The 18,527-nt window shown below is 42.1% G+C and overlaps 1 protein-coding gene across 3 annotated transcripts in view; it reads left to right on the plus strand.

Moving 5' to 3' along the window:
* Positions 1 to 3,703: 3,703 nt before the first annotated feature.
* ap3b2 (adaptor related protein complex 3 subunit beta 2) overlaps positions 3,704 to 18,527 on the plus strand; it is a 50,960-nt gene continuing 36,136 nt past the window's right edge. For 2 of the 3 annotated variants that reach the window (XM_079500921.1, XM_079500922.1), the window contains exons 1-8: positions 3,704 to 3,761; positions 6,225 to 6,299; positions 8,937 to 9,032; positions 9,333 to 9,493; positions 10,344 to 10,410; positions 11,025 to 11,207; positions 14,449 to 14,643; positions 16,480 to 16,577. In XM_079500921.1, coding sequence (XP_079357047.1) covers positions 3,705 to 3,761; positions 6,225 to 6,299; positions 8,937 to 9,032; positions 9,333 to 9,493; positions 10,344 to 10,410; positions 11,025 to 11,207; positions 14,449 to 14,643; positions 16,480 to 16,577 — 932 coding nt within the window. In that variant the 5' untranslated portion in view covers position 3,704. Of the gene's footprint in view, positions 3,762 to 6,224; positions 6,300 to 8,845; positions 9,033 to 9,332; positions 9,494 to 10,343; positions 10,411 to 11,024; positions 11,208 to 14,448; positions 14,644 to 16,479; positions 16,578 to 18,527 lie in introns of those variants that run through there. The other variant, XM_079500923.1, reaches the window with a different exon arrangement.

Here is an 18,527-nt window from a genome sequence, read left to right on the forward strand (position 1 = left end):
TTTCTATGTCAGTCGTTCTTCGATTTTTCAAAAATAGCAGACCTACAAGCTCGTAGCGCGCCACTCGGTGGCGCGCTATGAGCTTGTAGATCTGCTATTTTTCAATAGCTAAAGCATAACATAATGCTAACACCAAAAGGGGTTCCCGCCCAAAATGGGTTAATATATTGGAGTGATATATGTCATAAAAATAGTAAGTGTTTCATGTCATCAGTGACTGAGCCAATATAAAGCAATTCTGAATGGTACTTGACCCACCAGCCTATTTGGGGACCACAGAACGGAACGATGCAAGTTGTGAATGCATCCACCACCCAGTTATACTGTACAATACCTGTGGTACCGTACTGTACTGTACTGTACTGTACTGTACTGTACTGTACTGTACTGTACTGTACTGTACTGTACTATACTGTACTGTACTGTACCTATTACCACCGTTACTCTATAAGCGGGCAGCGGCCTACTCGGAGGGACAATATACAGTATGTAATGTAAAATACAGTACACGATGAGATTAATACTATATATGATGAGTTTGCCGGTGGTTACCACTGGCAACCACTTTCATTTAGATGAGAGGTCGTTTTTTTTATTCATCGAATAGAGAGAGGTAGAAGAGCATAGTATACAATGCAAGTTGGGAACAATGTATGCCCCACCTGTTTATAGAAAAATAGCAGACCTACAAGCCTGTAGCGCGCCACTCGATGAGCTTGTAGATCTGCTATTTTTCAATAGCTAAAGCATAACATAATGCTAACACCAAAAGGGGTTCCCACCCAAAATGGGTTAAGACCATATGGAGAATTCTTTCTTTGACGTGTTTTCGTGACACACACCTCTCTAGTTTACAGTATGTGGACATGTTACTGTATGTTACGCTTGACGCGTGTCACGGCCCACCATCCAAGCAACGTGTGACACATTTGTGATGCCCACCTCTCCATTTTGGGCATGGTACATTTGACGCTTGTTTATGACGTCCACAGTAGACCAGGACATAGGATAAGATTTCATATAGGATGGCATTTTGAAACACCATAACCATATTTAACTATATTAATTCAGCCTGTTGCCTTGCTAGTTGCTGCGTCAGGCTGAACTGAAGTACCGTGGTCAACAAATAGCTTTCCCCCTCCTCCTCTCTCTATTAGATGCTCTTCTACCTCTCTCTATTCGATGAATTAAAAAACCTCGACCTCTCATCTAAATGAAAGTGGTTGCCAGTGGTAACCACCGGCAAACTCATCATGTACATTATTAATCTCATGGTGTACTGTATTTTACATTACATACTGTATTCAACCACCTACCTCATCGTGACCAGTGAGTTGTTTCAACACAATTCCTACAACAAGGAGAGATAAAGCACTGGTATGTATGTCAGTCTGGAAGAGGCATGAGCCATTGGTACATTAGTCTAGAGATGAGCCACAGTGGTATACTATGTCAATCTAGAAGAGAGATGAACCACTAGTACTGTCTGTCAATCTAGAAGAGAGATGAACCACTAGTACTGTCTGTCAATCTAGAAGAGAGATGAACCACTGGAATGTCAATCAAAAGAGAGATGAACCACTGGATTGTCAATCTAGGTGTAGGAGATGGGCCACCATTATTATGCCACTCTAAAAGAGAGATAAGCTACGGCAATCTCTGAACTACTGGCACGTCAAATCTATAGCAGAGAGATGAGCTATATCTCTCTATAGCAGAGAGATGAGCCACTGGTTTTTGAATCCACAATATAGAACCATCACGTGAATCTAGAAGAGAGTTGAAACGCCGGTGCAGTATGTCTGGATGCTGAAAAAGTATAGGTAATAAACACTGTCTTTTTCTGATTGAAGCCATTTGAAGGAGAATCATGAGACGGTTGAGACCCTGAACGGGAGGCACAGGAAGGAAAGGAATGGTGGGAGTTAAAGGGATATTTCACTTTCAAATCAAATAAACATAAAAAAGAATTATGAAAAATTCATGAAAAAAGTAATCATCAGTAATGTATTAATGGAGAAATCACAGCCCCCCCGCGCATTGGAAGGACCTTCTAAGTTCTAATGCGTTAGGGCCGGCCTGTGATTTTCCATTACTCTTTTCAGTCATTTTTCATACATTTCTTTAATGTTTAATTCACTCTTCATGTGACCACCGCACTCTTGACTTTAGGTGCGCTACCCGTTCAAAACACATCAAATAAATAACGGCAGTGGGTCGCACACACCAAGACTGCAGTTCAAAACATTGATTTCATTGATGAAGGCTATCCAGCCTTCATCAGTGTGCACTGATTTATTTAACACTTTGTGTGCCCACGCAAAGCTTTCAAAAAATCACTTTCACCTAGAAACTCCATTCATTTTTGTTTTAATTCAGCTGACTGTGGAGACACATGCTGGAACTTTTTACTTTGAAATGTTTTATAGTTTCTGAGTTATTTAACTTAAACGCCCAATGCATTCTCAATGGCAATAACACAAACTTTGGCACCATGTATTTAAAAAAAAAATTTTATGTTTTTTTTGACATATGTTTTTTTTTTTTAAACAAAAAAAAAGACACAGACGTCTTGGGCACTGCACGTGCGGTAATACCAAAGACGTCCACAGACGTCTTGGGCACAAAATGTGCTGTTAAAATACAGCCATGTCTCAGCCTTGCACTGTTGCAGTCTTGCTCTACGTCTACACATTGAGATACACATGAACACATCATCTTTTCAGACATAGATTAGTAACGGAGATAACATCTTTGACTTGCTGCTTGAATCCCAAAATAATCCATTACTATCTGGCTTTTCATACCAGCTGTCATGTGATCACTAACCTTGATTTATGGTGTGAATTGATTCTTTGTCTGATAGAGTGAAGTCAATTATTTCCACACACACACACACACACACACACACACACACACACACACACACACACACACACACACACACACACACACACACACACACACACACACACACACACACACACACACACACGTATCAATATTTATAGAATGAAAAACATGGTTAGAAATGGAAAGACTGCAATCTGCATCTATGCTGTTGACAGAGTGGACAGCTGTCACAACAGATACAATCACAGTGGGACCTTCCTGCCTCAATGAGACAGCTAATCAACCATCAATGTTCAAATTGTCAACGCGTTGAGGAACTGTGTTACAAATTTGATGTTGCGAAGGGCGTGGACAACAAAAAATGCACATACTGTACTCTTTTCGTGCCAGTGAGACTTTTGTCTAGATCAAAAATGTCATCAAACATTCATGTCTTCTTAATCATTTATTTGCTGGTTTATTGGGTTTTTATTTGCTGGTTTATTGAGTTGTCTAGGAAGGACAAGAATAGCCTAAATGAAATTGTGGAAGTCTCCTCCAAGATAATTGGAGCAGACTTGGTGCTCCCTCGTGGGAGAAACAGGTGGCCCAGAAAGCAGAAGGAATTATCGGCCAATCTGACCATGTTGTGTCCGGTGAATTCACTATAATGCCCACAGGCCGGCATTGCAATGAATGGGCCCCTTAGGAGAGCAGACCGCTACACTAAAGGCCATTCCTTCTGCTGCCAGGCTATTAAATGCCAACATTATTGATATGAACCATAACAACATTTCGGAAGTGAGACACATGGCATCAGTACATTCATGCAATCATGCTCTCTTCTCTCCAGACATGATGACCTGAAAGAGATGCTGGACAGCAACAAGGACTCTCTGAAACTGGAGGCTATGAAGAGGATTGTAGCTGTGAGTATATGAGGCAGTGGTGGAAACAGTACTCACATCTTTTACTTAAGTAAAATTCATTAATGCAATTCATTAATGCAACTGCAATGTAGAAATACTCTGTTACATCAAGTTAGGCCTCACTCAGACCTTTACTGCATTGCTGTATGCTTGTTGGATGAATGGGGTTGTGTAGTGTCATGGCCGCCCAATGCATTTCCAATGGAAGTCACATGGTTTGAGGACTACATTTTGGACTACAAGCTGTTGTATGGCTTTCGGCTGTGTTTCGACTTTCCCCCTCATACAACACAAGTGTTGTGTCAGACCATGTGACTCCCATTGGAAATGCATTGGGGCAAGCTGTGTCACACCCTTTGCATACAACAAGCATACAGCAATCTGTTGTAAAGGTCTGAGTGAGGCCACACAACAGTGTTGTATGAGGGGGAGGGGCGCATTCGACTGCGCCCCTTCCCCTCACACAACACAATGTTGTGTCAAACCATGTGACCTCCATTGGCAATGCATTGGGCGGCCATGACACAACACAACATTCATCCAACGAGCACAGAGAATTGCATTAACCGTGTGAGTGCACCCTAAGAATTCAAAATGTACTTGAGTAAACGTACAAAATATTGGTATCAAAATATACTTACCAAAGTAAAAGTACAGTACCCTGTACCCATTATGCAGAATGTCCCATTTCACAAGTTACTGTAAATGCATCGCATTGCGAGTCACAACGCAAGAACGCATTGTGAGCTTGTAGATATGCTATTTTCAAATGGCCGAAATATACACCTGAAGTGGCTAGTGTGTTTTGTAGGCTAATCATCAAAATATCTACAAAGTAACTAGTAGCTAAGGTTTACAAATACTTGTAGTGGAGTAAAAGTACAATATTTGCCTCTGAGATGTAGTGGAGTAGAAGTAAAAGTACTGAAAACTGGAAATACTCCAGTATAGTTTTTTTTTAAAAACTAACAAAAAACAAACAATATCTCAAAATTGTACTTATTCCTGTATAAGTACAGTACTTGGCAGTAAATGTACTGAGTTACTTTACACCACTGGTATGAGGCTAATATCCAGCACTATGAAATATATAATAGTAATTATTCATGATACACTATACTATATATAGTATAACGTCCTAGAAGTAGAGCTTTAGACAGACTTAGATGTAGTAGCTCCAGCTTTCAGATGGAAACTGCAGTTAGCTGTTAAATATTAATCCTGCGTGTCTCTTTACTACTTCTAAAGCTCTTGTCTTGTACCTTCATTATTCCTTCACAAAGGAGGAGAGAAGAGGAGGCTATACGCGGAGTAAAAGAGCAGTGTTTATGTTTAATTACACGTAACTTCATTTAAAATCATCATCGATAACGGCAGCAGCCCCGGCTGCAGTTCCAGCACACAAGTTCAGCTCTGAACTGCACTAGTGTTGTGTCGGTCATGTCAGCGAACGAACGGCTCAAATGAACCAGTTCTTTTTGGTGAATGGAATGAACTAGGTCACTTCAGTAAAAGATCCGTCCAGTTGCAAATGTGACGTGCCTCTTTCCTCATTGCACGAGATGGAGGGCGGGTCCAGTCCGGGCTCTCCCGCAGAAACAGGCAGAGGAGGAGAAGGAGGTGACTGACTGACTGACTGACTGACTGACTGACTGACTGAGAACGAAAAGGGAAAGCGATTATCGTTCACTCTCTGAACAAAGTGTCATACCAAAGACTCTAAAAATGGGACCCAGTGCCTCCCTGCTTGACACTCAGCATCAAGGGTTGGATTGGGGGTAAGTCCCTGCGACATACTAGCGTCATGTCCAGGGGGTGTACTTGTACATCAAGCTGCCTCACGCTACAGAAACAGGAGATAGGCTCCTGCCCTGTGGGCCTCATGGCTCGGCAAGGCTACTTACTACTACTCTGAACAAAGTACTGTGACCGGTCCCCCCCCCCCCCCCCCCCCATCCATATCCCCATTCCATAGCCCAGGGCCTCCCGAACCCTCTCTGGAGCAGGGTTATGTCCCAAAACCACTGAGTTGAAGATCACAAGGTTAGAACAAAAGCAATGGAGTGTCTACACAAAGATGCCGTTGTGAGCGTTCTAAAGACACTAACCCAAGTATGAATTAACCCCAAGGCTTAAGTCATAGATTAATATGAAGTGAGGTTAAACTCACTGCTGGCGATTTGGTTGCCCTACTCGCATATATTTGTGCTGCCCCTCCCCCTCCCGACGAGAGTGATGCGTTACCATAATTAGCTTCAGTGCAATTCTGTCGACTACCAACTTGAAATCCAGAGGGTCATATCTATTTTTATCCACTCTTAAAAAATAAATAAAAAACAAGACTGAGGAAAAACTGTACTGTGTGTGTGTGTGTGTGTGTGTGTGTGTGTGTGTGTGTGTGTGTGTGTGTGTGTGTGTGTGTGTGTGTGTGTTGTGTGTGTTGTGTGTGTGTGTTGCACGCAGATGATAGCCAGAGGGAAGAATGCGTCAGATCTGTTCCCTGCAGTGGTGAAGAACGTTGCCTGCAAGAACATTGAGGTCAGTGAGAACATTGATTACAATCTGGTTCATTTCTTTTCAGATGGTTCTCATTCAGCATGGTGTCTTTCCATGTAGTTTTGTTTTGTTTTGCTGTTTACTGGCAGAACACCTGCACTATATCACCCCCTCATACACAGATATGCAGTTATGCACGAATGTGTAGGATGAGCTAAGCCAACCCATATCTTTGGTTTATTTCATTATAATTCATTCCTCTCGTCTCAAGTTCATATTAGAGTTCCTGGGATTACAAGTTAAATAGTTAAAAAGATAAAAGTTCATGCAGAAGTGTATTTAATTTTGTATGTAATGTCAGTCTTTTCTACTAAAATAGCCACTGTGTTCCTTGCCTGCCAAAGACAACACATACAGAGCTATAGCTCCACTGCACCACAAGGGGGTATTACACTCAAGTGAGCGCTACAGGATTCTGTCAGTCAATGAGGAAGCCAGTATAGTGAACGATGCAGGCTGGGCAGAAACGTGTCTTAATCATAGGTCTTAACTCCTTGAATACTGAGAAAGAGAGAATGAGATAAACTTACCTTTGCACAGGTAGCCTTGCCCGAGAGAACGAGATTTGATTTAGTGTGGTTTATCCAGAAAAAAACAAAACATTTTTAGCTATAACGGCAGATCGCGTCCACGTAACAACGGCCAAAATCCCGCGTGCACGCACGTACACCGTCTTTATTTGCATTATGGCTCAAAACTAGATCAAATAGGCATGATCAGCGCATAATAAATCATTAATCCAGCGTCGTGCTGATGAAAACAGTGATGGAAGCGTCACCAGGCAACACTAGGCCTCGGCCAGTCCCTCCATCGAAGCGTCACCAGGCAACACTAGGCCTCGGCCAGTCCCTCCATCGAAGCGTCACCAGGCAACACTAGGCCTCGGCCAGTCCCTCCATCGAAGCGTCACCAGGCAACACTAGGCCTCGGCCAGTCCCTCCATCTATCCTTTACGGGCCGTCGCAGGAAAGCAAAGTCAGTCCAGAGACGGCTAGTGTTCCAAAATGGTCTGGCACTTTCTAGGACGAAGTTCACCGTCCTTTCTATTAGTAACACCCAGCGCCCAGGACGATGTTTTATCCAAAAGAGAAGTTTATTGATATGAAAACCGATCGCATCAGTGGGACGTCATCGAAAATGTTCCCGCCCTGTTTAGCCGACGACAACGAAAATCTTAAAACGTTAATAACTCGCGATCTAAATCATCCCGTCCAATTCTAACAAAAGATCCTGTGATCCGCTGTCCAGTCGCTAGTCGCGTTAGATTTAATCATGCCTCCCGTTGTTGTCGATCGCCTTTAGAGTGTTTAGGCTACATTTAGCTGCTCCAGCCACATCCGGTATAACTTCCGGTCCATCGGTAAAAGTGCTCCGTTGCTATAAATCGTTTGGGCGCTATGATTTAATGGATTAAATAACCCTGGGCAATCAGAGTAATGTGTACAGATCTGCGTGATGTTTGATCTGCCTTCTGGTGGAGCTACAGTATAATCAATGTGAAGATTTACTCTTTACTGCAATCCGATCATGCTGCGTTCATGATTTGAGGCATTTTGTTCAAAACGAGACTCTCCTGCAAACTGACAGATCCGTCTTGATCACATGACTTTCTAAATAATGTGATTAATGATGTTTGGACAAAATCTGTAGCGAGTAATGTAAAACCATACGGACCTGTAAAAGGCAGGTGTGAAAATTTGGGTGGGAGAGGTCTTTACTTGGCTTCTTTCTAGGGAGTGTATGTGCACAGTTTCACGTCGACCAGGACAACGGTGCTGGAGATTAGCTGTACACAGATGGATGGACACACACACACACACACACACACACACACACACACACACACACACACACACACACACACACACACACACACACACACACACACACACACACACACACACACACACACACACACACACACACACACACACACACACACACACACACACACACACACACACACACACACACACACACACACACACACACACACACACACACGCCATAACAGAAGGAGGAAGACACGGCTGTTTAAAAGTGCACAAAACAATATTTATTTACAATATAAACAACTTAATATGCATCAAACAATACTAAAGTACCAATAGTAGAGTGTGTTAATCAGTAGATCAGTAGTGTAGGTGAGTGGCTGTGTGGTGAGTGTAGTGTGGGGTGTTTAATGGTGCGTGCAAACACATGCTGCTGCTGCTCTCATGGAAGGAGAGAGAGGGTGAGTGTAGCCAAATCCCAGCCCTTTATAGAGCACACTGGGAATACTGGCCAGGTGCTCCCAATGCACTGATAGGCAAGTCAGCAGAACCTGTGGGAAGCACAAGACGAGGCCTACCTAACAAACCACACAGGCCCTAGTAGGCCACGCACGCACGCACACACACACACACACACACACACACACACACACACACACACACACACACACACACACACACACACAGACGGATGGACACGCACAGATGGGGACACACACAGACGGACGGACACACACAGGCGGATGGACACACAAACGGACGGGGACACACACGGACAGACGGACGGACCGACAGACAGGAGAAAAAAATGACATGGCTATATGTCTCTCTCTGTATCTCTCTGTAGGTGAAGAAGTTGGTGTATGTATATTTGGTGCGTTATGCAGAGGAACAACAGGACTTGGCTCTTCTCTCCATTTCTACGTTCCAGAGAGGACTGAAGGTAATGGAGACTCACAGCTGCAGTACTTACATTACATTCAGAACAAGATTGCTCATTAGTTTTAATGAGCAATGCGTTTCACTTCTTAACAGATTCTTCAGTTACATTCTGAACTTGAGGTGATCTCTGTGTAAATTGAAGACTTCGTTAAAAATCAATTTATTTTGTTCAATCATTTTGGAGGAGCTAATGGTTGTCAGTTTTGAAAGAAGCACTTATGTTTCAAAATTGATACTGTAGGTTCTCCTAAATTCTAAACGGAACAATGAATGTGTTTAATTTCTGGTTCACTACCTGTAGGATCCAAACCAGTTGATCAGGGCCAGTGCTCTGAGGGTTCTATCCAGTATCAGAGTGACCATCATCGTCCCCATCATGATGTTGGCCATCAAAGAAGCTGCTTCAGACATGTCTCCTTATGTCCGGAAGACTGCTGCCCACGCCATCCCTAAACTATACACGTAATTATACATATACTATACTTACAGCTATTCTGGAGATCATATCATATTATACATAAACTATACAGGTAATCTGTAGATCAGATCAGATTATACGTGACCCATACAGGTAAACTGGAGATAGATAGGGTAGGGTGAGGGTAGCCTGGCTTGGCCAGCCTCATAGCGGGGATTCACTGAAAATTCCTCCCCGCATATGAGTCTGGGGTCGGGCCCATTGGCAGAGAGTATGCGGAAGCTGGAGACATTGCCAAAGCATTTCCGGGTGTCCCCGGCCAAAAACGTTGAGAACCCCTGGTCTACATCCTCCACAGGTGCAGGTTGTTCAGCACAATAGTGGATAATTACCAGTTGGAGAATTGGAGAGAAAATTTAAATAATAAACAGAGTTTGTTGTTAAATACAAATTATATTTATAAGTTCTTCTGTTGTTCAGTAAACTTTATTTGTGAGCAGGGCTCAGAACATGAGCTTGTACATGCAGTAATCCTGGTCTCTAAACTACCTCCCCCTGGCCAGCCGGGGCCCCTGATGGAGGGGAAAGGAACTGGTCGGACTAACGTGTTCCTTCCACACGCTACGTCCGGCCGGGGAAACTCCCCCTGTCAGGTGAAAAGAAGCAGCTTGGTCTCCTCATGCATAGAAGGAAGCATGAGGTCAGTCCGCTGCCCCCCAGGTTGGCAGAGGAAGTGTAGTGCCCAGGATTACATTAGATACCTGTAATTGACACTGGGTGAAAATATGGGTTGCAAAATCGTGGGATATATATATAAAAAAAAAAAAAAGAAAGCATGAAACATATGATATATGCAGTGCAGAATGCCTCCATGTGTCCCTGTGTTCTCCTCAGTCTGGACCCAGAACAGAAGGACCAGCTCATAGAGGTCATCGAGAAACTCCTGGCTGACAAAACCACGGTGGGTTCATAACTATGTTGATTTTGACAGCAAATTTTTATTTCGTTTTAGTCTGAGGCTGCGTCCGAATGCAGTGACTCATCCCCTACTCCCCATATGAGGAACCAGATTTAGTGGACTTACTACAATAGTGAAGATTTCGGATAATGCTCCTTATATATGCAGTGCACTAGTTTTAGTCATCTAAATATCATATGATTTTAGTCGACTACATAATGCAGTTGATTTTGGCAACAAAAATGTATTTCGGCGGGCCTTGATGGCGTTGTAATGACTATTTTTCTGCTATTTTCAGAGAGCAACCCCCAAGCGCAACCAAACATAAAATTACTTTTATTTCTCCACTAGTCCCTCACTAACATTTTAGTCTCGTTTCTATTTGTTGACATTTTTTGTCTTAGTTTTAGTCATCATAGCTTAGTTTTTATTTAGTTTTTATTTAGTTTTCGACAGTGAAAACAGGTAGTCGACAAACATTTTTCGTCATAGTTTTAGTCTTGACGAAATTATCACTGGTGTGTGTGTGTGTGTGTGTGTGTGTGTGTGTGTGTGTGTGTGTGTGTGTGTGTGTGTGTGTGTGTGTGTGTGCGTGTGCGTGTGCGTGCGTGCTGTAGCTGGTGGCTGGGAGTGTGGTCATGGCGTTTGAGGAGGTGTGTCCTGAGCGTAACGAGCTGATCCATAAGAACTACCGCAAGCTGTGCAACCTGCTGATTGACGTGGAGGAGTGGGGCCAGGTGGTCATCATCAACATGCTAACGCGCTACGCTAGGACCCAGTTCCTCAACCCCAACATGAATGTGAGTGTGTTCTCCTACCTACATATACGTCACGTCCAGTGGTGGAAAGTAACTAAGTACATTTACTTAAGTACTGTACTTAAATACGATGTTGATGTATTTGTACTTTACTAGAGTATTTCCAATTTCCAATGCTTTTACTTCTACTCCCCTACATCTCAGAGGCAAGTATTGTACTTTTACTCCACTACATTTATTTGAAAACTTTAGTTACTAGTTACTTTGATTATTATTACAAAATACACATGAAACACTTCAGCCCTATATACTGTACATTGAGCTTGTAGATCAGCTTTTTTCAAAAATATTTATATATGTGTACATTTGAAAACTTGAAATGGCACATTCTGCACAGTGAGTGCTTTCTATTTTTGATACTTTAAGTATATTTTGATGACAATATTTTTGTACTTTTACTCGAGTACAATGTCACGTGGTTCCTTGTTTGACCCGGCAAAAACTCGGACGTGTGTCTCAAAGAATATGATTATTAAAGTTTTTAATATTTGGCGGCTCCGTTTAAAATGTTCACAAGAATGGAGGTTGCAAATACCTTTCATCAGGAACAGTGGTGAAAAAGGTACTCTTTTTTTTGTGATCAGAGTGTCAATATAGAAATACTGTTACAAGTAAAAGTCCGGAATTCAAAATTAACTTGAGTAAAAGTACAAAGATATTGGTATCAATTAAAACTGTACTTAAAGTAACAAAAGTAGAAATTACTCATTATGCAGAATGTTCAATTTCATAAGTAAAATGTATAAAATGTAAAAAATCTTTTGAAAATAGCAGAACTTACCGCACCTCCTTTTCCTCTTTCAAACTCTTCCTCTTTTTCTCATTTTTTAAGTCACTTGACGCAAATATATTATCTTTTATTTGGGCAGATAAAAGACACAGAATTTCAAAGACCAAAACAAGATGGCGGTTTCGCTCTACCTAATATCTTACTTTATTTTTGGGCTGCAAATCTCCAAATGATAAAGAAATGGTATCATTCCCCTGATATCATCTGGTGTATTATGGAGGCGAACTCCTGCGTTAAATCCTCTACCGACACAGTACTCACAGTACTCACACCAATAACCCTGTAGTCCTCTCCTCTTTAAAAATATGGAATCAAATCCAACAACACTTCGACCTGAAATCTCCCTCGGCTCTTATCCCCATTTGTAACAACCATTTTGTTCTTACCCTCTGCCTTATATACAACCTACAACAAGTGGAAGGAGAAGGGCTTGGTCTCTTTTAGAGATCTATACAGTGAAGGAATTTTTAGCTTGTTGGGAGGTATTGCTACTACCTATCATATAACACATTTTAGTCTGTTTAGGTTTTTTCAACTACGTAACTTTGCCAGCACCCACTTTACATCCTTTCCTACTTTACCCAGTAAAAACATCTTAGAGACTATAATGGCCCCTTCAAACTCTTTGAACAACATTTCTTCAATGATAATGAATTGCATTTTTATAGCGCTTTTCCGAGTGCTCAAAGCGCTTTACAATGGTTCATTCATTCATACATTGGGAGGTGAAGCGGCGAACAGTCGACGCCAGCGTCCTCACTTCCCACATTCACACACCAATGGTGGCGAGCTCACACCGACCCTTCAAGCCGCCCTTCAATCTATAGCTCTCTTGTTTCTTCCCAAACATCCTCACTTTTTGGACTGAAGTATACATGGGAAAGAGAACTTGGGATTGAGCTGGGGGAGGATTTGTGGAGCGAGGCACTAGACAGAATAAACTCCTCGTGTGCATGTGCCCATATGTGTTTAACCCATTTTGGGCGGGAACCCCTTTTGGTGTTAGCATTATGTTATGCTTTAGCTATTGAAAAATAGCAGATCTACAAGCTCGAGCTTGTAGGTCTGCTATTTTTGAAAAATCGAAGAACGACTGACATGGAAACATAGCTTTTTCAGAAAACTGTCAGGATGTAGAAGACATTCTTAGAATCTGATCTCAGGTCAAAATGGGTTCATTCAATTTAAAGTAGTCCACAGGATTCACTACACCAGGGCCACGCTGAGCAGAATGTTCTCTGATACAACAGACTCCTGTACTAGATGTCATCATTCACCTGCAGATCACACACACACTTTTTTTTTTCTCTGCCCAAAGCTTTTTTCTTTTTGGACATCTTTTTTTGATACCCTGTCTACGGTTCTTGGTTCTTCAGTCCCTCCCTGCCCATTGATTGCTATTTTTGGTGTGTCTCCTGCGGTAGGCAGACTCAATAAGTACCAGAAAGATTTAATCACATTCGCTTCTCTTACAGCTAGACGGCGAATATTGCTACAAGGGAAGAGCCCTAGCCCCCCTCCCACGACATCCATTAAAAAAAAAAGAAAAGAAAAAAAAAAAGAAAATAGCAGAACTACAAACTCTGGCTCAATTCGACGCATAGTGACCTTGGAGAAATAGCTGAAATATAGTGCTAAAGTGGTAAATGTATGTTTTGTAATGATAATAAAAATCTACAAAGTAACTAGTAACTAAAGTTTTAAAATAATAAGAGTATGAAATATATAACAGTATTATTCATCATACACTATACTATATACACTTTATTACACGGCTTGGTTGAATGCTTGATTCTGATTGGTCAATCGCTGAATTCAGCGGGGTGTTATTTCTGGGTAATGACCGCTCCGCTCTATAACAGACCGATGGCTAATCAACGCCAGCTTTGATCAAAGCCTGCCTCAGGGCACTCGGTTCATATCAATCCGCACTTCCGCACCGTCGCCGTAAAAGAGGTGCTGTCCTGGTACAACTTTTAAAAGGAACTACTTTCTTGAGCGAAATACACGCAGACATATTTTGTATGCGAAATAGCCTAAATAAAACCTACTGTATGTTACATATAGCCCTTTTGTGTCAACTGTCTCTTTATTATTTTATGTAAGTAGCCCTGTAATAAGTGGGATAATGTCTGGCTAGCTGGTCATTGTTGGGAGATAATTCACCCAATGTTGGTTAATCACCCTGAAGGTGAATTATCTCCCAACAATGATAAGACATTATCCCTTATTATACTATATAAAATACAACATAACTATTACTACAGTTTTCAAATAATTGTAGTTCAATAAAAATATATTTGCCTCTGAAATGTAGTGGAGTAGAAGTAAAAGTACAGGAAATTGGAAATATTTCAGTAAAGTAAAAACAATCCTCAAAATTGCACATAAGTAAACGGTAATTGAGTACTTGGTTACTCTACACCCCAACAGGAGACGCTCTTAGAGGAGGGTGACAAGGCCTTCTACGGCTCCGACGACGAAGACGAGGACGAGGAGAACGATGAAGAGAAGGAGAAGAAGGTGGAGGCAGCGACGCTGGTCAAGAGGAAGCCGTACGTGATGGACCCAGACCACCGTCTGCTGCTCAGAAACACCAAGCCACTGCTGCAGAGCCGCAACGCTGCGGTGAGGACAACGCTCACTTTATACACTATTTAACAGAAATATTAGGCTAATATAGAGCGTCACAGTCCCGCCCCCTACCATGGCCCAGGAAATTAATCCCAATGCATTTTTCCCATAGACATTTCAAAAAGTATTTATTTAAATACCTTTTAAGCGTCGTACGAAGCCAACTCGAGTCGTGACAAAACACACACAATATTTTGGACCAAACAAATAATTACATAGAAGAAAAACAACAAAAAAAGTGTTGTAACCTGCCGTTTTTTTCTACTTTCTAATTCTTTGTTTGGCCCGAAAAATTGTGTTTGTTGTCATGATTTGTCACGACAAGAGTTGGCTTTGTCCGCGGCGTAAACGTCTTTAAATAAATACTTTCTGAAATGTCTATGAGGAAAATGAACGGAGAATCATTTCCTGGGCCATGGTAAGGGGCGGGACTGCGACGCTCTATAGGTTTCAACATGTATGACAGTTGGATTTACCCAAGGAATAAGTATGACACGTGAATTTACCCACGGAATAAATGTTATAGGCTATCCATCTATCGATACAGACAGACAGACTTTCTGTCTTCACAGACACAGCTGTCCTGTGCTCTCATTGGCTGTAATACGGACCTTCTGGTCGCAACCCCGTTTAAACTGTATGATGTCCAGTCGGCGAGAGAGCCAAATATCAAACCTGCTACTTATTCAGAAACGCTCATGAAGGCATCGCCGCATCGGCGGTCGCTTTTATCGCCGCCGGATCTTCTCACAGAGCCTTTCACACACAGCGAGCAAAACCTCTGTGATCAAAGACCAATCTTGCGTCAGATTGTGGGTTTTGTCGGCGAGCGCCAAAAAAGCTCCCTGACAGCATAATCGGAGCAAATATCGTGCAATGTGCAGGGGCCATAACCGTCGTTCAGAACTTTCCAAATTTGTGTATCACTGGACCCCTTTAGTCGTACAGAAACAAAAAAATCACACTCGTGTGAAGTGAGGAGCGTCTTATCATCATACATCATCACATTTCATGCTCAGCCAATCAAATCATCACATTCCGTGGTGTACACACACACACACACACACACACACACACACACACACACACACACACACACACACACACACACACACACACACACACACACACACAAAGCTGTGCATAGGAGGGGCTAGGACCCCTCAAAATCTGCTGTGCACATTTGTGCTCCCAAGAGAAAGATGCCAATCAATATTGATTGATGACTCCCATTGATTGATTGATTGAAAATTGTATTAACAGTTTGCAGAATTACAGTACATTTCAAGCACAAACTCAATACAAAGGCTGTTAACTGTGAGTGGACGACCCAATTAAGCATTACACTTGTTTACAACAGGGTCCACCATGTTCAATTCATCAAAACATTTAGAGACGTACAAATAGACACTTCTATATAGACAATGAACAGAACAGGAATTCATCATAATGGAGGTAAAAAGGGAAAAGAAACATATACAGTGAGGGGAAAAGGGGGGGGGGGGGGGGGGCGGTGGGGGGGGATTCAGATTTTACGGGGGCCAGTTTCGAATTGCAGCCATCCGTAGGTGCCCTTTGAGAGCGGTTTTGAAGGAGTCAAGGGATTCGCATGTCTTAATGACTGTTGGTAGGGCGTTCCACATTTTGGTGGCATAGGAGCGAAAATAATTTAGTCCCTTGTTTGTGCCGAATCTGGGTTGTACATGGTTCGTTGCACTCCCTCTGGTGTTGTGGGTGTGTGACTATAGGGTTGGGATCCTTTAGGATTTTAACGCACTGACATTCAACCTCTTGCACATGCACATACTGTAACAACACCAAATGTTCCAGGTGGTGATGGCGGTGGCTCAGCTGTATTTCCACCTGGCTCCTAAGGCAGAGGTGGGGGTGATTGCCAAGGCTCTGGTCCGTCTGCTGAGGAGTCACAGGTCAGTTCAATGCTCTTGTCTCTGCTCTACTGTCTCTCAAAACCAGTCATATTTTCATTACATTTACTGTAGTTTACAGACTTATCCACGGCAACATAATAGAAGAGCAACTGTAAACACAGGTTTTATGGCAATTGGAGAGACGCTTATTCGTTTACGCCCAAATCTGTGGTGGGCCATCCCAGCAAGCCAAATTACGTCATGATGACGTTATGATGACGTCCTCCAGTGACTCCGGTGACGTTCAGGACTAGGCCAGATCACAGCCCATATGGGGATGATCTTTACGTCATTTCCAGGAAGACTTCACCTGTTGAAATAATATAGCTTATTCTGGGCCAGATCTGACTAGTTATGATGTTACCTAAGTTGGACTTGGTCATGCAAACATTTTCAGTCGTGAGATTTTATTTTGCTTTAATCCATGCACAGTTGCGCGCACACACACACACACACACACACACACACACACACACACACACACACACACACACACACACACACACACACACACACACACACACACACACACACACATATTTGTGTCAAAAGGGTCAGTCTGCTAGCTGAATTCCTATTTATTTATTTAGTAGGTGTTGTCATGGCTCCAGGCACACAATAACGAAGTCATCAGTCAGTGCAGAGGAAATGGCAGTATTACTCTGCCAACATTATGTTGTTTATTCGTCTCTGGGAGTAATTTATTCCCTTTTATATAACCTTTATTCAAAGTAGAGAAAAACACATTTGGATGAGAAATCTGTTCACGGAGAGACAGTCATCATAGTAGCAGCATAACAAATGAACAGCTTCTGAACAGAAACACATAATAGTTGAAATAGTGAGCTGTCAGTTTATCATTTTCTGCGTTGGCTAATATTGAATAGTGTGAGAACTACTGATTTGGAAGGCATTTTGTAGAATTGGCCTCAGATTGTAGTGATTTCAATTACACGCTCCATAAAGCCTTGAATTGTAATTCATGGAGACTGTGTTGTTGTTGTTGTTGTCGTATTCCTAAGCCAATAATTTGATAACCTGCGGAGTGACTCAATTGGCCTGCATTTCGGTCATCAAATTATTGGCTCAGGAATGCGACAACAATCTCTGTGAATTCAAGGCTTCATTGGCTATGTAGAAAATAAGTATTTTTTTGGGGAGGTGAACTACTAATGGGTTTAAACCCAAGTAGTCATTGCTTTCTGATGTAACATTTAAGGTCCCTGCACACAGAGCTTGTTTTTCGGATTTTTAGCGGCGTTTCTCTCATCGGTTTTCCGAAAAACGCGTCCAGTGTGCAACCACCTTTACTGTATGTTTTTTTCTGTTATCCTCAATACATCTCTTTCTCTCTCCCCCTGTCCTCTGTTTCTCTCTCCCCCTGTCCTCTGTTTCTCTCTCCCCCTGTCCTCTGTTTCTCTCTCCCCTGTCCTCTGTTTCTCTCTCCCCCTGTCCTCTGTTTCTCCATATTTCTTTATTTTTTACCCTACTACACTTGATAGTTTTACTCAAAAGGATGGTGCAGTGCAATGTGCAATGAGTGAAATGTTTGTGTCTGCAAGAGTCAATACTTTTCAAGCGGTTCTTCGGGAACTTAATGCATAGATTCATGTGTTGCCTGGATGAGTCTGAACAGCATCATTGTCAGTTAGGGGTGTAACGATACAGCGATACCATATGCATCACGATGCATGGTTGATGATATTGGTTCAATCATGGCAATACGAAAATGACTTGAGATCGATACAGTAACTATTTAGCATTAAATCTGTGTGAAACGGATATTGCCGGTTATAAATAACACAGTGATTCTCTGGCAAATACATGGACATTGTATTTATTTTTAACACATGGACAAACCCACATTGCTTAATACAACGCACAAGTACTTAGTATCGATACAATCTCTGGGTTACTTCAGTAACCTCAGTTTATCAAGCGAATCGAGCG

Source organism: Electrona antarctica (assembly GCF_951216825.1).
Source record: "Electrona antarctica genome assembly, chromosome: 5".
NCBI classification, from domain to species: Eukaryota; Metazoa; Chordata; class Actinopteri; order Myctophiformes; family Myctophidae; genus Electrona; species Electrona antarctica.